The sequence below is a fragment of the Nelusetta ayraudi genome, unplaced genomic scaffold, assembly GCF_046127955.1.
Source record: "Nelusetta ayraudi isolate G7.1 ecotype Tasmania unplaced genomic scaffold, CSIRO-AGI_Nayr_v1 ptg000083l, whole genome shotgun sequence".
NCBI classification, from domain to species: Eukaryota; Metazoa; Chordata; class Actinopteri; order Tetraodontiformes; family Monacanthidae; genus Nelusetta; species Nelusetta ayraudi.
In genome coordinates this window covers 1,701,065-1,726,373 of record NW_027466133.1, presented here as the reverse complement: position 1 = coordinate 1,726,373, position 25,309 = coordinate 1,701,065, and the positions used below count along the sequence as shown (strand labels likewise).

Genomic DNA, 25,309 nt, shown 5'->3' with positions numbered 1-25,309 from the left:
TCCCACTTTGTGTTTTGCCATGACTGTGTGCGTTACACTAATCAAAAGCAACACAAAATAAGCAAAGTGCCGTCGGCCAAGCAGAAAAGCAGAGCCACTGGTTGCTGACCTCTGACCTTGCGCAACAGCTCGGCAGAAATAAACAGCTGCCTCCGCACTCCGTCTTCATTCTCTTTTTAAACAAGCCTCGCACCAACAAATTGGTTTGCCTGGAGGCGGCTGATATCTCTGCCCTGCACACTTAACCTGTGTAAGTCCTTGTGCTGGGTGAGGATCCTATTAAGAGAAGTTCCACAGTGTTATTCCATCATTCTTATCTGTGTCAGAGTGTTAACAACAGGAGCTGGGTGACCATGTGGCATGTTTTGGATTTTTTTTTTTTCCGTTTGTTCTGTCGCCGAGGCCTCGATAAGAGCGGCAGCATCGGCATGCCCCGTGTCAGAAAAGGGAAGTGGGAGTGTTTCAGGGGCGATGGCGACAGCAGGCTCGTCACTAAAAGGACGTCGGCCGCTGGAATCTGACACCAGTCGTTTGATGAACGCTGCCACTCGTTGCAGCGCTGCACCGCTGAGTGACGGTGGGCAGGACTCCAGGCTCTGACACCTGCTTATCGCGGCTGCATGGGGAGCGGGCCCACCAGGCATGTGTCGCGCGAAGGACAGGGATTAAGTCTTGTTAGGTGGAGAAGTGCCGCAGCTACCTGGCAACCGAAACGCCGGTGTACCAGAGGTCAAAAATCCCCTCAAGCTCTCAAAACATGGAGGTCCCATATTTTATCCAGTGAAGCAGATTCACATGATTTAATGGCCTGAAAAACCCATTTAGCCATCTGTTTGCAGCCTCCTGCCAAAAAAACGCTGCGTTTTAGCTTCCTGCTAAAACTGATGCTTTGTTGGGGCTTCCTTCCGTTTAGAAGAAAGAAAGGTGGAAGGTGGAACAAACATCTGGCTGGGTTTGTTGCCAAGGAGGGTAAACAGTTTATTAGTGCCCTTCGTGACATCATAAAAGGGAAATTTTGAGATAAAGTGCCTGTTTTGGCACGGAGACAAAGCGCAAGCTTTTTTTTTTCTTCACGTCTAGGCCTTTTACTGGCAACTCACATGTTGTTGTTACAGTGTCACTCCACGAGGTGGCTTAAATTGCGATTTTCGGACGGTAATTCTTAGATACAAAAAGCGGCTATTGAAACTCACAGCAGGCACAAAGGTTTTTATATTTATATTCTGCAATAACACTAATTACAAATGTACATCATGTAGCTTGATTCAAAAGCTAACAGGTGTGTTCCAAATCGCATACCCATTGCATACTAAACGCTAAATATGTTGACATCGAGGAGCATGTGGAGATGCGAACGCGTCGCCTCACAACCTCGGAGACTCGAAACTTTTTGCATGGCTTTGCAAAACGCTGTGGCTTTTGCACCTGCGGCATATGATATGGCACACCAGAAGTCTACACTCGTGACTTTTTCTCTTTTTTTTACACACCACTGAGTGAGATCGCACATGCGGAAATTTGAATTCGACAGAGACGACGGTGACGCCTTGAGCTCCGTCGCTGTCAGTCTTTGCGTCGGGGGAACGGCGCCACTATCTGCAGCCGCACTCGGCCACCACCATCCCCTCGTACTTGTGCTTGAACGTGACCACGCCGTTCTCATGGTAGAGCAGCGAGATGGGCTCCAGCTTGGTGGGCACGCAGCAGGCGCGCGAGGCCCTCTCGGGGTTCCGGACGTTCAGCAGCGATTGCACGATGGCGTGCTTGGTCGGCGACACCTCGTCGGTCATGGGCGGGTTGCACACGCCGTTGCACTCGTAGGCCTCGTAGCCCAGTGGCTGGATGATCCACGAGTCCCAGCTGATGTCCCTGAAATCCACGTAGAGCGGCGTCCGCTTGCACGGCTCCGTCTTAACGCTGCGCCGCGGCCTGGGTAGTGCCAATGCCACCGCCGCTGCCTCCTCGAGGTTGCTGATGGGTGGCGGCGGCGGCGGCAATGATGGTTGGGAGGGAAACTCGTGATCCTGGCCGAGCTCGCGCTCGCCGCTCCGGTCGTCTGAGAACAAAACCATCATGGCGTTGCGTTCCGCCCCGGGGCGCCTCTCGACCTCGACCTCCGCTGACCCCGGGCCGGCGATGTGCACCTCCAGCCTGTGAGTCGCCGAGCCGGACTTGAGCCAGAGTGGAAGCACATGAGTCAGGTCAAACGACACCCAGCCGCTATCTCTGGCACGGATACGCTGTGTCACCACTTCCTCCAGCTCCTCCATCTGCGACACCTCCCCTTTGTCCCGCCTCCGCCTCCTCCGCCGCCCCCCCTCTCTGCCCCGAGTGCCGGCCTCGCGCACCCTGTAGACGGTCACCTTGCAGCTGACGCCGGCCCGCGGCCTCCGGGCCCCCCGGACCAGGGTGAAGAGGCGGAGCTCGGCGGCCGTCAAGCGCTCGCGGTGCTGCAGGGACACGTTGAAGAGCAGCGGGTGAACCGTTGCACCTCGAGCCGTCGCCCTCGACGGGGAGGAATCTGAAATCAAAACAGCAGCGAGGCCGTCTGAGTGCACTTCCTGTGGTCGGAGCTCGGTGTTAGACGTTGAATTTAGATGGCCTGTGCTTCTCTTCAATTATCAGTTATTCTTAATTCTTTTGGTACGTGTATACATTTTGGTACATATAAAATCATATAAAATCATTGCAGCCTCAAAAGATATGAGACATTTCTTTTCTCGTTTGGCATTACAAACAACGCACAACACTTTTGCAATAGTTTTTTTTGGTTGCTGTACAGAAAGTCTGTTAGTTCTCGGAACTCTCATGAGTGCGTATGTGGCACTTAAATTTCCAAAATCAGGAGCATACCTTCGTTCTGGAAGCTGCGCACGATGCTGGCTGAAGGCACGGCGGTGGCGGCGGTGGCGGCGGTGGCGGCGCTGCCCTCTGCGTAGCGGCGGTACAGCTGCAGCATGTAGTCTGGGGTCTGTGTGTCGCTGAGGGCCCGGTGCTGGGGCCTCTTGGGCCTCTGGGGCTCCGTCAGGTTCATCGTGGCCAGAAAATGGCTGAGAAAGTCCTGTGCCTGGAGCAGCGCCTTATCAGCCGTGCCGGGAGGCCGGACGGAGCCGCTCAGGCTCAGAGCGCCGCAGGTCAGAAGCAGGACGTTCAGAGGGCAGAGGAGGCCGAGGCCGGAGCGGGGTGAAGCGGGCATGGTGGCGGCCAGGAGGTGGAGTAGATGGAAGCGGAGGTCCTGAAGACGGGATGGATCCTGAGCGGACACCTGTGGAACTGTCCGGGGCTCTGGGCTCCTGCGGGCTGGAGGCGTGAAGCTGCTGCTGGGGACACTGAGGAGGCAGCAACGTCCTGATTGATCTTGTGGCTCTGGGTCTGAGGGCAGGGCTGCGCCGGCCAATGTGACTGTTATGACATGTTTGGAGATGTTACCAAGGCCCTGTTTGGACCTCCTCTCCCACCACTCCCCCCCCCAGCACCCCTGCCCCAACCCTCCACCCTCCCTCCCATCTGGCAGGAGCTCCAAACCCAGCGTGGAGCTGCGCTCGTCTGACGCAGGCAGAGATCTGTCCTCGGACGAACGGGACAGGTGGTTCATAATCAATAATGATGAAGATGAAATCGCACTCTCTCTCTCTCTCTCTCTCTCTCTCTCTCTCTCTCTCTCTCTCTCTCTCTCTCTCTCTCTCTCTCTCTCTCTGCTATATTTCATGTTTGAACAATGCAGCTTAATTCTAAGATAACGGTGTAATACACTTTATCGGGGGACACATTAAGCGTGTAATGATCTGCGCGCTAATTAGCCGCATAATTGCTGGATTTGGTTTATCATCTTTATTGGCTTCAGTTGTTCTTTTTGCACTTGTCAAGTCTCCACGAGGGGGCCAGCCTCTGCACTGTGCATCTGCTGCCTCGCTTCAAATCCACCGTTTCCACTGTGCGTTTTTAACTATGATGAATTTTTCTTTAATTCATTTGTTGCTGAAGCGGCTCATTTGCATGTGCCTCGGCTAATTGCTGCGCATTTTTGTTTTTGTTTTTCTGGCTGGCTGATAGCGGCTGTCTGACGGATTATGCACGCAATCAGCTATGCGGCGAACAAACACCCACTTAAACGGCTAAACGGTGCCTGATGTAAAGCGATTTAATAATGCATCATTTGGCATCGTTTTCAACTCACGGGCTGCCAACATGTGCGAGAGTGGCTGCAGCATGCAGCGGCACAGTAGTTTAAAAAGTTCTCGTCAACATCCTGATGCTCGCAACAAAGAAAATCTCATCCACGCACAGCTAAATATTTATGTTTTGATCACTGTGAACCCAGGTTTCATTTCCATCCCTTTAATTCCAGTCTGTGTGGAAAAACTAAAGCAAAATGAAAAAAATAAAATGAGAAATTATGCACGTTGTTTATTTGTGTCATTTTTTTTCATTCGACATTGCAATGCAAAAAGGACCACTGCAAAGCAGAGTTTCATTATATGTAGGCTTGCTCACCGGTGTTAGCTAGTACACATCGATAACCTGTCATTAATAATAACATGGGTATTACAATAAATATTACAATATAAATACCTTCTTTTGGAATATTAACAGTCCTTTACACATGTACAGTCCCATTTGGCCTTTCATTAGAAGACATGAACAGGGGAGGATTAGATCACACAGTCAAGTCAGGTGGCAAATTTGTCAAGAATAAATATATCTCAACTTTGTATTTAGTTTTTTTTTTTACATGATTTTTAAAATATTTGGCCCGAGTCCAGGCGTCACTATGGGCCCAACAGTTAAAATCTCTATAAATGACCTCACCCTTTGTACCAATCTGATTACCTTTTCTTCATTCTTTGGGGTTGTTATTCTTGCATATCTCAGCTGGTTAAAATGTTGTACAGAGTGAGTTTCAGACAGACAGCATATCCTAAATGGCAGAATACAGCAAATCTTATCACCAAAAAAATACAATAAAATCAAATCAATTAAAACCAATTTTAAGTATATGTAAATGTTTTTTTTTGTAATCCTCAAAAGAAATGTTTTCATTTTCCTACCTCTGTCTGTACAAATGTAATCGGATGGCACAAAAACTGTGTGTGACTGATGTGAAAGTGTCCTCGCTGGAGTTCAGACCCAGGAGTCCAGCGGCGGAGGCTTGTTGTCCATGAGGCCAACTGCAGGCCTACCGGCTCGGATGAAGTGCTTCCTCTCACTTATGGCCTGAAACACACACAAAACAACACCGTGTCCACAACTAAAGCATCTAAACAGGCGGGGAAAATGCTCTAAATGTCCCGCTGCATCATCCAGGAGGTGGAGCAGTTTACCTGGAGAGCTTCTCTCTCCACGACGGCCCCTTTGCCATCTCCGACTCGGTCGGTTGGCTCCAGGGTGGAATAAACGTCTGAAATTTTTGAAATATTTATTTTGAAGAAGAAACAGCAACATCAAGTGGTTACATTTTAGATTGCAGCGTCTTTCACTGTCCCTCTCCTCCTGAGTCTGCCGGTGAGCTACAGTGGCCAACGCATTCAAACCTAGATCCTTGTTTACCTTCTTAGCTGGTTTATTTGAAGACGTGAGCCGTCACCCTAATTACGAAACGTGCTGTCAGGTGGGCGGATTGGCAAACATGTAACATGTATTTGCTGCTGTAAACAATAAACAAATATATACGATAAACAATTCAATCATGAGATGTCTGGTCTGACTGAAACGTATGTGACGAAACGAAACTAAAATATAGTGAAAGTGTCTCTGCAAAATTAACCTCATACTCTCCCACTGACTTGTTTAAAGGGCACATAGATGATTAAAAAATAAATCCTTATTGATCCGTTTGTCCATTTCCGAAAAGGCCACATCAGCGACAACTCCTACCCTTCAAGCCCAAAGCTATGACGGGTGTTTAAGTTTGAAAGCAAACACAGAGCGAGGTCGGGGGTTTGAGGGAGGAGACAACTTAACAGAGACGCAGCGCTGCAGTGGGGAAGCTGCAGGATGGCCTCTCTGCCCTTTTTGGAATAACGTTCAAATTAAATGTGACTGCTGAAGCGAGAGCCGGCTGCTCCGCCTCTGGGACAGAGTGCCGAGGCTAATAAGCCGAGTCTGTGCGCTGATAACCTTGGCAGCACATCACTGCTTCATGGCTGCAGTATGTTTCAGAAGACTGAGATTTGAGAACCTCCCTCGGACTACCTCCGCGAAAAAAATGTCACATTTCTTGACATGACAAGACGCAGCAAAAACTGAAAAGTCCATCTTGTTCTTTCTTTCTTTCTTTCTTTCTTTCTTTCTTTCTTTCTTTCTTCGTGCCAACAGGGGAGCACACGTCTCCCATTTCCAAGGCGGTTTATTAATATTCTGTAGATGAAACGCACAGAATGATTTGCTGACCTTGTGTTTTGTCCATGAGGGGTAAAGTGATGTCATCGCTGCCTTGCTGCTTTCCGCCCTTTGATTTTTTTGTCACCACGGCCGTTGTCGGCTGGGGCGAGAGAAGAAGAAAAAACGTATTGACAATTGCTCAAGTATGTCGTTGCTGAATATTCACAGGCGCATAATTTGTCTTTTTTCTTATCGTGACATCACCGTTTTTAATGGCTCAAAGCAGGTAAACCAAGACTTCAGTTTTAAGAGGTGCGCAGACCCTGCAGCAGGTACCTTGAAGTGGCTCTTGGTCCAGCCGGCCTTGTTCAGCGTGGCCCTCAGGTCCTTGTAGGCCCAGATTGTCTGGAGCACATGGGCAGCTGCTTTGGTCTCCCGCGCTGACTGGCTGGTGATGAAAAGAAAAAAAAAATGAAATCATCATTTTGCCCGATGAGAACTGATTAAAATTCCACTTGAGCAGAAGAAGACAAATTGCATTGTCATGTCTTATTTTGCACAGTAATGACTGTAAAAAAAACCATCCTCAACAATCCATAAATGTGATCAATAAGTGCCATCGGGAGTGCTGACTGGTTTGGGAAATTCAAAAAATGAAAAAAACAAAACGTCCTCCTTGGACAGCAAGCACATCACAACAGCAACAGTTGCTCTTGTTGACAGGTAAACAGGCTCGTGGAGGACGCCGAGTGTGCAGCTCACTATTAAGAATTCACCTTACAGATTCTCCACAAGGACACTGCAGTTCAAGAATACAGTGACGGTCTTCAGCGGGAAGTTCTGAGAGTTTTAAACACCAGTGCGACCTCCAAAGTGTCCAACTTTCTCTGTCCGAATTTTCTGACAAACAGCTTGTACTGAGACAGGACGTTCTATGATGTATAAATCTTGTGCTTAGACTCGTGTCCCAATGTTTTCTAGGTTGCAAACTGGGGGAAAAACATGTTGCCTGAGTCCAGGATGGGACCTTTGATGTATAAAACTCAATAAATTAAGTGCAAATCAACTAGAAATAAGTTGGAACGCCCACGAGCCCATTTGCTGCCGGAACATTATGCAAAAAGTCTTTTTGGCAGTTTTGCTGTGGCTGTTGTTGTGTCTCCGAATACCTGGACTTGTTGATGGCCACCAGTTTCTGCACGGCGTGGCCCTGGAGGAGCGCCCGGGCGTTCTCGGGGCTGTCGGTGATGACCTCGTGGATGGTGTTGAGGATGGAGACCACCGTGTCGCCCTCCAGGTTCCTGGCCGGGTGCTGCTGGCCGCACGGCAGGTTGCCCACCAGGTCCCGCAGCGCGTAGCCCCCTGGCGAGACCACAAGGGGAGAAAACGTTGCGGGCACGTGTAGCGAGAGCACGCTTTGGCCTGGTGGTGGCGCCCTGGAGGGCTCCGGGGGTTCGCAGAGCAGGGCGAGTGTGCACCTATCAGCTCCTTGTTCCTCTTGTCCATGGCCAGGTTGCGCAGGGCGATGGCCACGGCTCGCACCACCTTGTCCACGTCAGAGCGCAGCAGCTCGGCCAGCACCGGCAGGCCCTTCTCCTTCCTGACGGTGGCGCGGATGTAGCTGGACCACTGGGGAGAGAGAGCGAGCAAGACATAGAGAGAGAGACATAGAGAGAGAGATGGATTAAACTTAAAAGTGACGCCTGCTGCAGCGTTTTAAGTGCCTCCATTAGGTTTCTGCCTTTAGAAAAGAAATCATTCATATTCTTCCTCCCAAGTACACCATTAAAATAAATTGCCAATTTCAATATATTATAAGTGCTTGATAAATTCAAACCTCCTGACGGTTGTTTTTTTCCCGTGTGTGTGTCTGTGTTTTTGTGTGTTTGTGTGTGTGTGTGTGTCCCGATGTCGGATAGTGAGGAGTCTTTAATGTGAGCTCAGCAACACTGACTGTGTTCTAACGTCTTTGTGAAGCAATGTGTGTGTGTGTGTGTGTGTGTGTGTGTGTGTGTGTGTGTGTGGTTTTTTGGCATCCCTGAGTGGCCTGGCGGCAGGAAGTGACTTTTGATCATTCACGCTGCTGTCAGAGTCATTCCAAATGGTCTGGATGGATTAAGATGATCAACGGTTTGACTCACTCGGTCTGCCCCTTTTAAAAAAAAAAAAAAACTGATGCTGCATCAGAAATGCAGCCAAAGACAGAACGAGGCAGACGGGTGGGAAGAGATCCCGGAGGCCGACAGGCGGAGCGAACGTGTTGCCGCATATCAAACAGACTTAAAAGTCCAATCAAAATTATTCATTCAATTGCTGGTTAGATGACCGAGAAATTCTTTGTTGCCTACTCGCTGAATAACCCATGACGGGCGTTAGCTAAATCCTCTGGATTCTTCTCACACGTCTGTGTGATGAAGAGCGCACAGGAGCCGCTGGACGAGCCTGTCATCTACCACACCGGTCAGACTCGTTACTGACAGACAGTCAAGGCAAGATGCTCCAGTTAAAAAGACATTTACAGTGGAAGTTTGTGATGCACAGATGTATTTCACAAATGAAAAAAGCATGTTCTCTTCCAAAAAAATGTTGTTGTTTTTTTTATGAAAATGCCACACAGTCCTCGTAATATCGCGGCTACTGCAGCAATGATGCTAATCTCTTTAGCACCAGCAAGGCTCTCAGTCACTTCCTGTCTGCTTGACTAAAGGCTTTGCTGAGGGCAGCAGCGGTGATCCACGAAAACAATAGAAAATGTAAAAATGTTATTGCTGCATCAGTCTACTATCGCTCCAATTTATCCTGGTTTGAACATGAGTCACCGTCAAACAAGCTCAGCTTTTGCCATCCACTTACTGTCCAGTGGCCCGCCGCCAGGTTCTGCAGCGCTCCGGCGGCCGCCTCCAGGGTGTTGTGGTTGTGGCTGCAGGTGAGCAGAGACAGGTAGAGCCTCACCACCTCCGGCTGGTACAGCAGCTCCAGCCCTGCCGACGCCAGTGCAGAGGGACGGCGGCCAACAATGAGAAACAGCAGAGGATGAGCGCAAAGTGTTTTTAAACACGGATCCCCATGTAGCCTATTATTCGGCGAGTGTGGGAGGCGTCTTCTTTTATCGTGGGGTCCCAAGAGCTTTGTGGCTCTTAAAAGTCATTTTGACTTCCTGCTACTTCCTTTCTGTACACAGATTGAATGCCCCGGCTTTATGAGATACATAAAACTGTATGAAAGACACCAAATAAAGATGTACCGTCGTCCGGCGGCCTCGCTCCATCCTCAGAATTTTTTTTTTTTTTTGCACACTCAGGAATTGGCATGCCAGATGGAATGTTTCCCAGATCTGTTCTCTGCCGGCTGGGAAAAGCTCATCAAAAACGACAAAAAAAAAAAAATCTTGGGAAGTTGCTCGGATAAACACATTTGACGCGAAACTGTATTTGTTTTTACTGCCTGTTGAGCCAGTTAGTAATTGGTTTTGGGTTTGCAAATAGTGTGCAAGGCTTCTTAACACCCCTGCACCACGCCATAACTACCCACAATGCAGTGCACCATCGTGTTTAACGAACCTCTTGCAAAAAGCTGGTAAGATAGAACATAAAAGCTTCTCTTTTTGTTGTTATTGACAAAATTTCATTCAAACTGTCACACAATGTGCAGGCTCGCAGTCACCTCTTTCCCCCGCTTCCTGTTCAGCAGTTTGCAAGCGCTGCAGTCGTTCCGCGCTTTCATCACACCTAAGAGGACTCTAAAATTTAGGGCCAACTAAAAAGGAAGGCTGCGGCTTCTTGGCAAGATTTGATGCGCAAGATTTCTGAGGTGAACTCTCAGCGATGATTGAATTCATTGTTATCAGCCTTTCAGAGTTTGGGGTCTTTTTTGTTTTTGCGGTATTAATAACAACAAAAAAAAGAAGCCTCTCCTGACTCAGTTGGTGCAGGTGCTGCGGTGTGGCTCTGCATTTAAATGAACCATTGCTCTGATCAGGTCGCGTGTGCAGCGTCGTGCATACAAAAAGAAAAAAGAGCTCAGAAGAAAGGAGGCAAGTTATAGCGTTCGCCATGAGATATTTATACACATTATTGCTTTCGGCGCTGGCATTAATTTTTGAAAAGGGGGTCTTTTAAACCGAGGTTTTGAAGGTTTGCACTTTTAATTTGTTATGTAGATTTTTGCAAATCCGTTGCCCCGTGATTCCACTCCCTTAAATCCACCGTCAGAGCCTCCACATCCTGCACACGCACACACACACACACACACACACACACACACACACACACACACACACACACACACACGGCAGCCTTTTACTTTTACTATAATCATCATTATTATTATCATTGTCATAACACCACTGCAGCTGTCAGCCGATGCACCGTTCAGTCCAGCCACAATATGACTGCTGTGAAAGATATTCGGGATTAACGAGCAGACTGACCTTGATTGAACCACTCCTCTGATGAAGGCAGCCGGAGGGGGAGAGAGAGGCGGAAAGAAGGGCAGCGTCAAAAAAGATTCCACCGTGTCAGGAGAAGGACAGAGCGACACGCCCACGCACGCACGCACGCACGCACACACACACACACACGTGCGCGCAGGAGCTGCGGACGTTGTCTCGGCGCGGCTGCGTCTGAAGAGGCGACACATTTCCTACTGTAAGACGGAACCGCTGGGGAAAAGCACAATTAACTCCGACTCTATTGTTTCTCCATTAATTTGTTTCCTGCAGCGCCGACCTTTTAAAAATTAATTACCGCGGACCAGATCTAATCCAGACGGTCGCTTAAAGGAGTCGCGCCACTCCCAAAACAAACGAGACGTTCACTCTGCGGTACTTTGCGTGAAAGAATTACGTGTAAATGGCAGCGAAGGAAGGTTGCGGGCCAACTTTTTTTTCTCTCTTTTTCTTCCTCGGTGCGGCGTGCACGGTATCATCACCTCCTTCATGAAATATTCAGGTCCACGTTGGCATGAGATTGGGAGGCCGAGGGATCTGCCGAACCCGTGCTGCGAGCGAGGATTTGAATTAAATATTTAGGATGGAGAGGGCAGCTGGCGGACTTGAGCAAAATTTTGAATTTGTAACGTTGAAAAGGGAGAGGGCGGAAGGGCGGGAGGACTCAGCGTGAACCCGATTTGCCAGGTTCACTGATGTCCATGTGAGTGGGCAGTGACCCGTGTGAGGATTTTTAGTCGAGCCCATGAAAAGTTTTCGTGTCTATCACGTCCGAGCATGCCAACCGCAATCGTTTCTGCCAAATTAGCCAAGATCATGGTTTCCTATTGGGGCAACAGCGAACCGTGAAGCAGCTCAGCTCAGTTCAGCTAAACTCTTAGCGAAGCTAGTCGGTAATTAAAAACAACAAACAAAAAAATAACATTTAATCGGCTTTTCCACTGAGAAAAAATGTCAATGGCGCGCGGCAAATAATAGCCGTCCAGCTAATCAGCAAGAGGCTTACAGCCACTTCCAGCCAATCAGAACGAGCTGAGACACCAGCAGCACGTACGACATTGTGACGTCACGCTGGGAATAATCTCTTTTCTGGTGATTGTCTGGCCTTTATCATTTTTTTTGAAACCACTAAAAGACCATGAGTGAAAAATCTACAATAGAAAGATTTGCTATGAATTGCGTTTCAGTCTGTCAGCCTTTTTAAAGGCGTTTATTTTTGTTTTGCATGTGATAAACGCTTTTTGGGTCCATGGGATTCTTTTGCAGCACTACCTCAAGTGGCCACTTGGGAAAATCGTTCTCATAATACAACCAGCCACTCATTTCCTGCTCCGTTTTTGAACTCCGCCCTGCCCATGATTCAATTGGCTGAATGGATATCATCCATAAACACACACACAGCGGACCAATGACGGTGAACCCACCTTTGGACTTTTTCCCTCCCAGACATTCCGGCTCGCTCCTCTTCTTGGGCGGCCCCGCGGCCCTCCGCAGGTGATTGGCGCCCGGCTCCAGGAAGCGCTCGGCCGCTGGTATTTCTTTGTGGACGTGGTAGGAAAGGTTGCGCAGGATGCAGACGCAGTTCTCCACCGACTAATTGGACGACAGGCAGCTTTTAATTTTAGTGGCGGAGTAGATAATGCATTGATGGATGACTCTTTTACTCTAATGACTTTCTTTGTTAAGGCTGCATTCCGCTAGCTGGAAACTACGGCTCATTCTGATTCCGTATTAATAAGAAGGGGGGGAACTTGTGATTTTGGCAACCTTATTATCCGTGTCCTTGTTGATAACCGCTGATTGGAGGGCGTGCAGCAGCGCGTCCACCAGGCCCTCGCACTCGCGCAGCCTCTGCCGGGCATCGGCGCCATCGGAGCTGACGTTCCTATAGGATGGGGGGGGTGCACCGGTTAGTCCAGGCGATGGGAAGAATCGGCGTACGGTGGCGGAGCCAAACCTCAGACACCCGGACGTGTTCTTGAAGACGGTGGTCCACTCGGCACTCAGCAGCTTGCAGGCCTCCACCGAGTCCTTCCTCCAGCCCGAGTGCGGGATGATGATCTCGTCGGTGAGCGTCTGGAGGCCGAGGTTGATGACGACCATCTTCAGCGGCTCGTGTGAGGAGAGGTTCCACAGCGTCCCTAAAGCACAGGCGGAGGAATTAATGAATGAAAGAATAAAACATAAAAAATAATTGATGAATGACGTATACAAAATAATTATCGGCATCTCAGCCAGTGACACCAGCAGACTGAACAAACTGACTAAGAAGGCTGGATCAATAATAATAAATTCTGTTTTAAAAAGAGAGCCGTACCTGTGACTAGCTCCTTGACCTCCATGCTGCTGCACTTCCTCAGCAGCCTCACCAGAGCCTGGATGCCGTCGCAGCTCTTGATGGCGATCTTGTTGTTGTGGTCCTTGCCGTAGGAGATGTTGCGCAGGGCGCCGCAGGCCTTGCGGTGCACCTCGGCCTTGGGGTGGTCCAGCAGCTTCACCAGCACGGGCACGCCGCTCAGCTGCCGCACCTCCTGCTTGATGCGGTCGTTCTCGTAGCACAGGTGCTGCAGGTAGGCGGCGGCGTTGGACTTGACCGGGTCCATGGGGTGGCTGAGCATGGCGATGACCTCGTGCAGGTTGGGGTCTCGCCAGCGCGGGTCTCGGCGGATGCTGTCCAGGCTCACCATGCTGTTGCGTTTGTGGGGGAAGTGCAGCGTCTGCGCTCGACACATGGCCTGGAAGAACGGGTTGAGGTTGCCCTCCAGCTGGGCCATGAAGGCGTCGTCGTAGCCGCCCCTGAGGAGACGGCGAGAGGCGGTTCCCTCTTACAACTTCTGGCCGCGTCTAGCGTTTGTTCCACTTTGTTGACGGTGAACAAAGTCTTTTTAAAAAGTCAAGCTAACTTGTACGCGAAACACATGTCAATTTCAACCCGTTCTCAGCAGGAACGTAGCACTGTTGCATCGTTAACATTGTGCAATTTGAGTTGCCCGAACTTAAAGTGAGGAAAAGATGGATGCTCTGAATCAAAATCAGCATTTCTTAGTCCAATTTGATACGTTACACTTGTCTGCTGTAAGCATTAGAGGGCAAAACAAGTTCACAGACTCTCATTTGAGCTGAGCTAACCTCAGATATTGATTCAGGCACTTTTACTGTATGTGTATTTTAACTTGATGGACAGGAACGTCGCATCAATCTTCTCTGAAGCCCAAATCAGGTCTGTTTCCCCCAAAATGTCCAACTTTCCTCTTTTACATTCAACAGGTCCGATGACATTTGGATCTAACAAACTGGCCTCTGGAGAGTTAGTCACTTACGATGCGCCGGGGGGGTGGGGCATCTTGCGTTGTCTCTAAACTGCTTTGTCAATTTATACGGGCCGGTAGCAGCCTGCCGGCGGCCGTTAACAGGCCAAACTTTCTTATTTATCAGAGCCGATGGCGAGGGTGACGCTGCCCACTGATTGATGGCAGCTGCCGCCAGGGGGGAAACCGGCGTCCATCCATCTTCCTGCTGCGCAGGAGCAGGACGACAGACCCATTCATTAAATTCAAGGCCAGTCAAAGTTCGGCCAAACCCAGCAGAGTCGTGGACGTTTTTGTTTTTTTGAAAGAAGAATTTGCTCATCTCTAAATTTTAAAGGTGAGGGTGCCAGCGGCTGTTTATTCCTCCGTGTGGCCCTGCGACAGAGCGGCCACTTGCCCGGGGTGTGACCCCGCCCTCACACAAACACCGCTGGGATGGGCTCCAGCAGCCCAACCCCTCCCCCCATCAGTAGCTGATTTGACAGCAATGCAAGCACTGTAGGATTTCTTTGCTCTTAAAGGTGTTTTCCTGCGTCTACCACAACCCTTCCTGCTCTCTCTCCCTCTGAGAGGAAACTCAATGGGAAAAAAAATGCAATTATGGTGGGTCAAGTTTCCGCTCGGTCAACATTTCCACCTCTTGACAGAAATGTCTTGTAAATGAGCCTGACCTCAAACAAGTCACCTGCCTGACACGTGGCCACCTCGAGCTAAGTGCTCTCATCCCCACCTCAACAGGAGCAACAACAACAACAACAAACTAACAAGTCAGACGCAGCACTGCGAATATTGCGCGTAACTCCCTGAAGTCTCCGAGCGAGAGGCTGATCTATATTTGACCCCCCTCTTCCTCCCGCATCCAGTTGCCACGGCAACCACTTCAGTCCTCCAAAAAGCCATTTTCCTCGCACGGCCCCAGGCTCGCAGCAGGAGCACCTCTCTGCGACTCACCTGGTTCTGGAGGGCTCTCTGAGGAGCTCCATGGTGGTGATGGGTCTGAACTGGTGGATGCCTCCCAGCGTCGGGTAGCTGGCGGTCGGGTGCTCGCCCTTCATGTCCAGGAGGTTGTCGCCCTCCACCGGGCCCAGCGGGGCGTAGCTGTCCCGGAGGAAGGGTAAGGTCTGGTGAGCCCCGGCCTGGAAGTTCTTGGCTGGCCAGTAGGGGGCGTGGAGGGAGGCCCGGGACAGGCTGCCGTAGCCTGGGCACAGGTCGCCGCCGATGCCTCGGTAGCCGTCTGGGAGGGCGAAGACTCTGCTGCTCTGCCTGTCCGGGTGCAGCGCCGGAGGTGGAGCAGGCGGCTGGAGGTCCCCAAATGATGGCGGTGGCGGCGGCGGCACCTCGCTGGGCTGTGGAGGAGGAGCCGCAGCAGGCTGACAGCACTCAGCGGTCGACTCGGGAGGTGGCTGCTCGGCAGCTTCGGGATTTTCCACCGCTGACGGAGTGACATGGTGCGTTTCTGCCACCTGGGACGGCGTCTCTGGGGAGAGTTTACCTCCGTCGCTGAGCGTCTGCTCGGCTTCCTGCTCCACGGCTTTGGACTCCTGCAAGGATTGACACACAGCAGTCTGTTAGCGCTCACATTTTTCGGGATTGGGATTTTCGGGATTAGAACTGGTCTGTATTTCTGTCTCCCATTCGTCTAAACAATCCTTTCCTTCCTTCACGATTGCTTCTAAGGTCGACCTGCCTTGGTTCGCGAGGTGCTCTCTCTCTACTGCACCAAAGAAAAATGAGGTCCACTCGAGAATGAGCTCCTGTGGAGCCGTTTCAGGCCCTGCTTCCGTTTGTTGGGTGGTAAGAAGGAAAGAATTTGGGGAATTAACGTAATTGGACTGGCTCGGCAAAGTGAGTTGGATTCTAATCATTCTGAAGGCAGGCAAGCCCATAAAACCTGGGCATTATTGCAGCTAATTGTGGTTGATGAGCAACATCTGTTCATGGCAGCGGTAAAGGATTTTTACATGAAAATGACACAGCTTTGCATTGACTGTATTCAATATTGTGTTGCTGGAAGTAGAAAAACAAGATAAAGAGGATTTAGGTCTTATCTAATCTCTTCAGTATTTGATTGTCCAAATGTAAGCACTTTTCGTCAAATAATTGAAAGTTTAAGTAGCAGGTTGATCATTTGATGTTTTATGACGGTGATGATCTTCCTCCTAAGACATCAAGGACACACAAGTTCTCGAACCTCAGTGTCCGTCTGCTGCGGGGTGTCCGTCTCCGTGGAGCTCTCGTTGGTCGAGGTCATCGCCGACGCGAAGGATGTGGGCGTGTCCAGTTCATCCGGCACGGAGGGCGTGTCCAGGGTGACCTCCTTGACCTCGGCGGGCGGCGTCAGCGGCAGAGGGCCCTCTGCACTCTGCTCCTGAGGCGGCCGGGACACACACACACACACACACACACAAGCGTAAGCTCAGGGTCCAGCGTCTCCAGCAGGTATCAAGGTTTGTGACAGCCTCATTACAATGACCTCAGTTCTTAATCTGTATCACTCAGAATCAGGACAGGATCATTTTTTTCTATCATCTATTTTTAAAATACAACAGGGTTGCCAGGGTTGATGTCTTTTTTTTTTTACACTCATTCACCATCACTTTTTGGGTTTGCCCTCTCCACTAAAAGCAGCTCACCTAATGTGCATTGCATGTTAGAATGTTGGCAGGAATTTGTTTTGTTTTTTTAGCCGGCTCCATCACCAAAACAGCGCGGCCGCAGTTTTGCAAAGGAGTGAAAGAAATAGAGGAAATCCACCGCCATCAAACAGTTGCTGCAGCTTGAATATGAACAAGTCTGCATGTATACTGATGACACCGTGGGATATTTCTGGTCATTAGCTACGGAAACTGCTTCATTTCTGTCCTGTCTGAATTAAGGGGCGAAAATCAGTAACTCTACCGATTACAAAGGGAACACAAAGCGCCTGATTCTCTCCACAGGGCAAAAAGAGGCCAGAAATTACAAATGAATCATTTTAAGTATGTACTCACGCGAGGCTGCTTTGCTAATTACATGTGCGCCCGAGCATTTTTCTTCCCACATCTCATTTATTTGAGCCAATTTCCAAAGTTTCAGGCTGACTTCCCCCATAAATTGGTCACCAGCCAATTTGACAATAAAACCACTCGGGCCTCAATATGCTGGCCTCGCATGGCCAAACTTTCCTTTATTTTTTCCAAAACTTTTTATTTTAATGGTTTCACCGACCAGCTATTTATTTATCTATTTATTATTTGAGTATTTAGCTTTCTTTTGATGTGCAAACAAAGGCTGACAGGGAACATATTGCCGGCAGGTTTTTTTTCCCTCTTCCTCTATTTTTACAAATCAGTCGTGTCAAAGTCGAAGCGGAGAGGAGAGGAAGCACAAACAACCTGGTGTTTGGTAACAAACCCGGACATCTCGGGGCGCCGCGCTCATTGTTTAGTGGGTCAACGCTACTGCTGCCGCCGCTGCTGCTGCCTCTGCCGCTGTGATCAACATTCACCAGACTGTGAACTGATCAATAGCTGCCAAAGTTTCCTTTGAAGGTCTCTCCTGTTTGTTCTCTTGTTTGACGTGGCAGCCGAACTCGTTCGTGTGGGAAAAAGGGGCCATTTGCTGGATGTCTTCATGAGCCCTGATGTCTCTAAACAGATGTTGACATTCCCCGCTGTGTTATATAAAGCCGGCACATGGGGCCGGATCTGTGCTGTCAGTTATTGTCATTTAAAGTCTATTTTTCCTGTCTCTCTCTCTCCCTCTCTCTCATCCGGCTCCTGATTTGCTCCCCGCTGACGCTGGGATCAGTAACCAGCCGGCTGCTTTTTGGTTGTTTTTTTTGCTGTGTGTGTTTTTTCCTCTAAGTTTTACTCTCCCTTTTGTTTTTTCCTTTCCAGTGATTTTCTCTCGGATTAATTATTCAGCATCTCGGTGTGAGGAGCAACTGCAGGCGGAGCAGTTGGGCCGTAAACATAAAACAACTTCCCCCCCGCTCGGCGCACTTATGCTTTTAGTTCCATTCTAATTATCCAAAGGACTTATTATCATCTTTGCAGTGCCCTGCTTTGCACCCCCGGCCGCCAGCCCGCTCGCCTCAATGCATCTCCAAACAAAAAGACCAACCAGCGCGGTGCATCATTAGCAGCTCAGCTTAACTGCCTTCGCACCGCCCGGCTGCCCCCCTTGAATCAACATCCACCCCGAGAGTCACCCAGCACGTGCACGCAGCCTCTCACCTGGCCTGAACAGGCAGCGGACTGATGCGCAAGAGATAGCAAATCAAAAAAACACCCAAGAAAGGCTGCAATAAATCTGCCCCTCCCCTCCCCGTCCCTCCCAAACTCTCTCCTCTCTGCCGAGGCTGCGGCATGAAAGCGAACAAGTGCTGAGACCTCAACAACTCGGCCGCTTTAAATCAGGCTGCAGCGAGCCCACCGGACCGCGGGGGAAAGAAAAAGAGGCCTCGTGTCCGCGGCGGCGGCACGTCGGGAAAGGACGTCAGAGGTGGGAGGGGTCACGTGGCGGGAATGAAGGGGGTTCGGGTCGAAAATGTTGGCAGAGGGGCAGATAATTCTGGCTGGAAACACCTCGGGAATGACGGAGGGCAGCTGGTGAAGTGAGGGGACAGAGCGCCGTCCTCCGCAGACAGCTTGATTAAGGTTGGGGAGGGAGATAATGGGCAGGATCGGGGGAGGAGGGGGGGGGGGCACCCACTGTGAGCCGTCCCCGTCTGATTCGCCGCTCCAGGGAAGGCCACGCCGCTGTGAGTCAAAGCTCATTTAAATAACTCACTGCACCATCACTAACAAAGTGCGCTGGCGGAGCCAAATAGGTCGAGATGACGGGTCTGGATGTGACTGAGCTTCAAAATAAAAAAAAAAACAGACGGAGGAGGGAGGGGAGCTGCGCACAGCAATGCAAGGGACACACATTCAAAAAAAAAAAACACAAGAAATGAAAAAAAAAGAGAGATGGTTAGCATCCAGTTCCTATCAGGCCGCTGTATCGAGGCCAGCAGCTGCAGCAGCAGCAGCAGCAGCAGCAGCAGCAGCAGCAGCAGCAGCAGCAGCAGGAGCAGTGGTTGCTGGGATGGAGCCAGTTCACATATCAGCCACTGGCTCAAGGGCACAACTGCCACCAGCCACAAGCCTGAACTTGTCACCCATCTCGTGCCGGGGAGACGAGATGATTGGATGAAGACCCAAAGGAAGGAAGGATGGAGGAAAGGAAAGGAAGGGAGGAAGGACGGAAGGGGAGAACAAGGAATGAACAAAATGAAGAAGGAAGGAAGGAAGGAAGAAAGGAAAGAATGAAAGACAGAAGGAGGGAAGGAAGGAAGGAAGGAAAGAAGGGAGGGAGGGAGGAAGGAAGAGAAGAAGAAGGAAGGAAGCAAGGAAGGAAGGAAGGAAGGAAGGAAGGGAAGAAGGAAGGAAGGAAGGAAGAGAAGAATGAAGGAAGGAAGGAAGGAAGAGAAGAAGAAGGAAGGAAGGAAGGAAGAGAAGAAGAAGGAAGGAAGGAAGGAAGGAAGGAAGGAAGGAAGGCCTCTGCTCTCCTGCTCTGGTCTGAAGTGGCCTGATGGGAAACAGCTCAGGTTTGTCGTGGAGGTTCGTCTCTGTCAAAAATGCCTCGGCCGCCGTAACACAAAGCGACGTCAGGCCTGAGATGTCAGGAGGCGTCAGCCGCAACTTTGTCACAACTCGTCTGTCTTCAGCCGCGTTGAAGCGGCGACACTCGCTGGCGTGGCTCACTGTGAGCCGCTGCTGCTGCTGCTGCTGCCAGCGGCACTCGGGTTACCCATGCATAATTCAGATTATTTTTTTTAAAAAAGAAAACAGTTTCCCTGATGTCCATTATGCAAAACATCATCTTTATTTGTTTTTTCTGTTTTTGTTTTTGCACAGTGCGGCCAAGCAGCTGCATAAATTGTTTTGTTTTTTTTGGGGGGGGGGGATCATCCTCCTGAGTTCCTCTTCCTGATTCCTTCCTGCGCTGCTCCGATCCCTAAACAGTTAAATGCTGCATGGTCAGATTTAATGTCCCCCTGATACATCACGGCAATACACTTACCAGAGCGTGCGCAGCAGCACAGCAGCACAGCAGCAGCGCTTGCTTTCCCCTTGTGTGTGTGTGTGTGTGTGTGTGTGTGTGTGTGTGTGTGTGTGTGTGTGTGTGTGTCGGGGGTGGGGGGGGGGGGGGGGGTCACCCTCTCCTCATAATGCAATCAAAGATCACACTCACCACACACACACACATGCACACATATACACACACACACTTCACTCCTGCTGATGAGCTTGCCTATGCGATCGTCTGCACACGCTTGGAGAAGATGTTAGCATCGTGTCCCCACGCGCGCACGCACTCACACGCACAGATGCAGAGGGGGAGACTGCGCCGAGCCCACCGCTGCCTGCCTCATTCATCATGACAGAGGCAGCAGCCGCTCGGCCGCCGCCGCCGCCGCTGCTCTTACCTCTTTCACTTCGGCAGGCATCACCCTCAACCCTTCCGTGCCTTCCTCCGGATGATTGGCGAGATGGGATGCGGCTCCCGTCTGCGCAGCCAGCCAGACGTCTCCTGAGCTTCCTTTCCTCAAAAAAAAAAAAGAAAAAAAAAGAAAGAGACCCAACAACAAATCTCAGCGCACCTCCTGACTCTTCCTCTCCCCTCGGAGGCGCCTCAAACGTGAGCAGCCATCCTTCGCTTCACCCCTCGGCTCTCGGCAGCGCCACACATCCGTTTTCTTCTCTCCCTCCCTTCCTTCTCTCCTCTCCTCTCCTCTCCTCTGCTCTCACTAGCCTCTCTCTCTCTCTCTCTCTCTCTCTCTCTCTCTCTCTCTCTCTCACTCTCACACGCAGTGGATGCACACGTTTTGCTCAGACATTACATCCAACACAGCCCCGGAGAGAGTGAGAAACAGGCAGGCACACACACACACACACACACACACACACACACACACACACACACACACACACACAGGAGCACACACAGGAGCAATAAAGGCTCCTCTACTCATTTACTGCACTCCTCCTCTGCTCCGCGCCGCTGCTGCAGTTGACGTGCACGCTGTTAGCGAGGTGCTGAATCAACTGTGCGATGCCAGAGCGGCTGAGGTAAGTGCAGGGGCGCCGCAATCCCCCCCTGTGCTCTACCCATATTTTTCTGGCAGCCTTGGTGCACACACACACACCTACGCAGAGGCGTGCTACACCATCACCCCCCCCCCTTCCCCCCCCGTGGGCTCACGAGCACCGAGAGGTGCAGCTCACACTCGCCCAGACCTGTGTCAACCCATGTTGTGCAGCATGATGAACCCTTGGTCGCTGCAGCCCCTCCCACCCTCCCCCATCCTGCCAAGTCTCCCCTCAACACCTGCTCAGGGGGCAGGGAGGGTTTTTTCATTCGCTGCAGGAGGTTTAGGGGGACGTGTGTATAATGGAAAGTACAGCAGTGCCTGTTTACAGAGAGTGTTTTGTAACATGGTAGACTTTAACAGGAGGAGAGCCGTTTGGGTTGTTTCCAAAGTGTCGGGCATCAATATGAGATGATGTCATTGGCAGCGAGCTGTAGTCGGACTTCTTCTTGCTTGGCATCCAGGCCGTGACGCTCCACTCGCCATTGTTTCAGAAACCCTCTGGATTGACCTCACGGATCCAACCGGTGGAGAGTGTCTGGACCAGTAACCTGCCAGAGCGTCCAACAACCCTAGCTGGCTGCAAGGCCAAGCCACCAGTCCCATAACCAGTCCAGTCACCAATCTAGCCACCAGTGCAGTCACCAGTCCAAGAACAAGTCCAGTCACCAGTCCAGTCACCAGTCCAGTCACCAGTTATACCACCAGTTTAGCCACCAGTCCAGTCACCAGTCCAGCCACCAGTCCAGTCACCAGTCCAGTCACCAGTCTAGCCACCAGTTTAGCCACCAGTCCAGTCACCAGTTCAGCAACCAGTCCAAGAAGAAGTCCAGTCACCAGTCCAGTCACCAGTCTAGCCACCTAACCAGTCCAGTCACCAGTCTAGCCACCAGTTCAGCCACCAGTCTAGCCACCAGTTCAGCCACCAGTCCAAGAACCAGTCCAGTCACCAGTCCAGCCACCAGTTATACCACCAGTCTAACCACCAGTTTAGCCACCAGTTCAGTGACCAGTTCAGCAACCAGTCCAAGAAGAAGTCCAGCCACCAGTCCAGTGACCAGTTCAGCAACCAGTCCAAGAAGAAGTCCAGCCACCAGTCCAGTGACCAGTTCAGCAACCAGTCCAAGAAGAAGTCCAGTCACCAGTCCAGCCACAAGTCCAGCCACTGGTCCAGTCACCAGTCCCCAGTCCAGTCTCAGCACTGGGGGAAAATGTTAACAATACATAAAAGAAAGAAATCACTAAACTAAAGGTGTTTGTTTTCAACAACTTCTGTGTCACATTTGTATTTTTAAGATTTAACTTTTTATGTATAAAAAGAAAACCCTGTGGGCTCAATCAGCCTTTTCTAATCTTTAATTTCACGGTGCGTCCTCTTGCAACTTATCTCTGGACGAGCACGTCGGTTGCAGCGGCAGAAGCGGCAGCGGGGGGGAAAAGTCAAGCGGAACGTAAGAGGAGCCTCGAACTCTTCATAATGGGGGACAGAGAACGTTTCGGTTAAAAAGTCCCTTCAAGCGAGGAGCTAATGTTTGAGACATCTGCCCCCGACTTCTTGGATCCCTGCGCAGTGGAAAGGAAGCAGCATCCATGACACGGTCCGCTTCCATGCTCGCAAGATCCCGCGACGTGTGAAAAGGGATTTTATTTTATTTTATTTTTTTCTCTCCCAGGAGCGACCGCGACCGAGGCTCGCGGCTCTCCCACTCGCTCCATTTCCACCACACTCGAAATTTTTTTTAAGTGTCTTAATGGCTCAGGGTCGCTGAGAGACAGAGTGGCTCCATCGCACCAGCTACTTTCATTTACATTTTTTGTATTTTAGCAACCTGCCACCCCCTAAAAAAAAAAAAAAAAAAGGCAACTATAAAGCGTTGAAACTACAAAACTACCAATTTTTTTGCTTTGTGGGGGTCATTAAATTGCATTGAAAACAAAACAAACTGGCTGATAAAAGCAAGAATGCAATGAATAGAAATGAAATTATAAATCATTTTATTCCGCTTTCACCTGATTTACATTTTAATTTTTAATAAGGAATCTGAGGCTAAATGGATTTTCTCTGCAGGCAGCTTAAAGACAATTTAATTCAAAATCCTATTGTCATTTGGAATATTAATGCTACTGTTGTTGTTGCCTTATTGCAGAACCTCAGCTTTAAACGTCTGATGGCAAAAGAAAGTGAAGTTGCAGTTTTCCAACGCTGGAACTCCGGCGGCTCCAGTATGAGAAAGAATGACTTGTGCGACGACGGGAGTCTTCACTCATGATGGACGAGACCTTTCCGTAATTAAAATGAACCTTAATGGATCTATTGGCATTTCCTCTGAGGATAAAAGTTCTGCATATTTACTAGGGAAATGAAAATTAATGAGCCTCTACCCTCGTTTGGGCTGCTTTACTCCGCCGGTGAGCTGCTCAGACGAGTTCCTCCGAGTCTGAGCCGCAGCTTCTTTATTTTTCATTTCTTCTCCTCCTGCGAGGGGCTTCATCGCGTGTCAAATTGGGAAACTGGCTTCATCATTGGAGGCTCTGAAGAGATTCTGCTTTGGCCTCAGGTGAGTGGAGCTCGAGCGGCGAGGCTGTTGCAGAATCCTGAATCGCACAACTTTGCCGACCAAAGGCTTCACGTCCTGTCCACGCAAGGACTCTGAATGCATTCGGACACTGCGTGCACGCGCCGATATTTGGCCCTTTTGCATTTCTGTCAAAGATTTTCATCGACCGCTGCGGGATCCGCTGCACGACTGCTCGGCTAATCGGGTGCTTCACCACATCTGGAGGCTGGCGAACCCGCAGCTGCTGCCAGACTTTTACATCCGTGCATAAAAATGCAGGTATGCGTCTCCAACCAGGCCTTTGGGAAACATGCAAAGGGCTTCTCTTTGTCTGCCCGCTGCAGTGGCTCTGCGCTCCTGTAAATTTAATGAAAGATCGCAGCCGAGAGACGGCCGGCAGGCCGGCTTTAATTCCATCGCGTCCTTGGAGGTGTTTCTCTCTCACGCTCCTCGCTCTCGATTTCCAAGCGTTCCAGTGTAAAATCTCACTCTCTAGGTTATTGCTTTGTTTGCCTCGATGCGGCGCACGCAGGCAGAAAGGAGCTGCCAACTGATCGCAGGGGCACCGGGTTTATAGCTGGACTCTCGTCAATGCCAGTCGGGAGTTAGCCTCAATAAGCCTCTCTATTCTCGCTGTTCTTTAAATAGGAAGATGTGATTTAGATGCTGCTGAAATCCTGGCCATAGGTCCTGCCCCTTTCTCAGAGCACGCTGCTGATTGGTCACATTTCTACTGTGTTGGGAACAAAGTTCAGGCTTAAGATCCTGGATACACCAGCGGTGCTAGTGTTTGCTCGTGTGCTAAGCTAAGATTAGCATGGCGTCACGCCACTTCCTGGCCGAAAGGAAGTGGTGGAAAGGAGTCAAGCAGCTGCAGCAGCACACTGGGTGAGGAAGACCTTTCTCTTACATGTGTTTGACGCCCACTTAGATGCCTGATTCTGACTCCTTCTGACACACACACAAACACACAGATACGTTTCAATTATTTCTGCCTGTGCAGACAACTGCATTACACAGGTGGGATGACAGGCGCGCGTCTCTGCAATCCTTCACACCAGCGGCTCCGGTGTGCAAATTGACGCTCTGCTGCGAGTCGACACATGAAGAATGGCCTTGTTGTCGATGCGCTAACTGCATAGCGAGCCGCCTCTTCCCCCTCGGCGTACGCGGCAGATAAGCGTGTCATTAGCGCATCCCATTATCTCAACACACCGGGTCGAACGCAGAGGATGCGGCGGCGACGTTTGATGCATGTGATCTGCTGACAGGAGATCACCTGGAAACGAAGAAACACACAGACCATACAGTCTTGCGGCGGCCTGCAGGACGCTAGTACCGCGGCTGCACACGACCACAGCCAGCTGCCGCTTTGTTTTTTTTTTGGTCCTAATTAAACCCCAGCGCTGTTCTGCGCTGCTCTGCTCTGCTCTGCTCATCCTTGCGTGCGCCGGCGCGGCTAATTTGATTTAACACGGACGTCGATGACGAGTTTACCAGAAAAACAAAAAAAAAACGATCGCGGCAAGCTAACGCGAGCCTGTTGCAGCCTGTTTCG

General features: G+C 50.4%; 2 protein-coding genes across 2 annotated transcripts; both read right to left on the bottom strand.

Moving 5' to 3' along the window:
- Positions 1-1,465: 1,465 nt before the first annotated feature.
- Positions 1,466-3,352, bottom strand: LOC142900535 (bone morphogenetic protein 10-like). Its single transcript, XM_076044873.1, has 2 exons — positions 2,854-3,352; positions 1,466-2,521 (listed from the first exon to the last, which is right to left on the bottom strand). The coding sequence occupies exons 1-2, from the start codon at positions 3,194-3,196 to the stop codon at positions 1,593-1,595; spliced, it is 1,272 nt and encodes a 423-aa protein (XP_075900988.1). The 5' UTR covers positions 3,197-3,352; the 3' UTR covers positions 1,466-1,592.
- Positions 3,353-4,301: 949 nt separating this feature from the next.
- Positions 4,302-21,015, bottom strand: LOC142900529 (splicing regulator ARVCF-like). Its single transcript, XM_076044862.1, has 15 exons — positions 20,531-21,015; positions 16,268-16,444; positions 15,028-15,617; positions 13,086-13,564; positions 12,726-12,909; positions 12,536-12,653; positions 12,193-12,361; positions 10,751-10,768; positions 9,175-9,302; positions 7,800-7,950; positions 7,491-7,683; positions 6,658-6,769; positions 6,391-6,481; positions 5,322-5,398; positions 4,302-5,214 (listed from the first exon to the last, which is right to left on the bottom strand). The coding sequence occupies exons 1-15, from the start codon at positions 20,549-20,551 to the stop codon at positions 5,122-5,124; spliced, it is 2,601 nt and encodes an 866-aa protein (XP_075900977.1). The 5' UTR covers positions 20,552-21,015; the 3' UTR covers positions 4,302-5,121.
- Between the last annotated feature and the right edge of the window lie 4,294 nt (positions 21,016-25,309).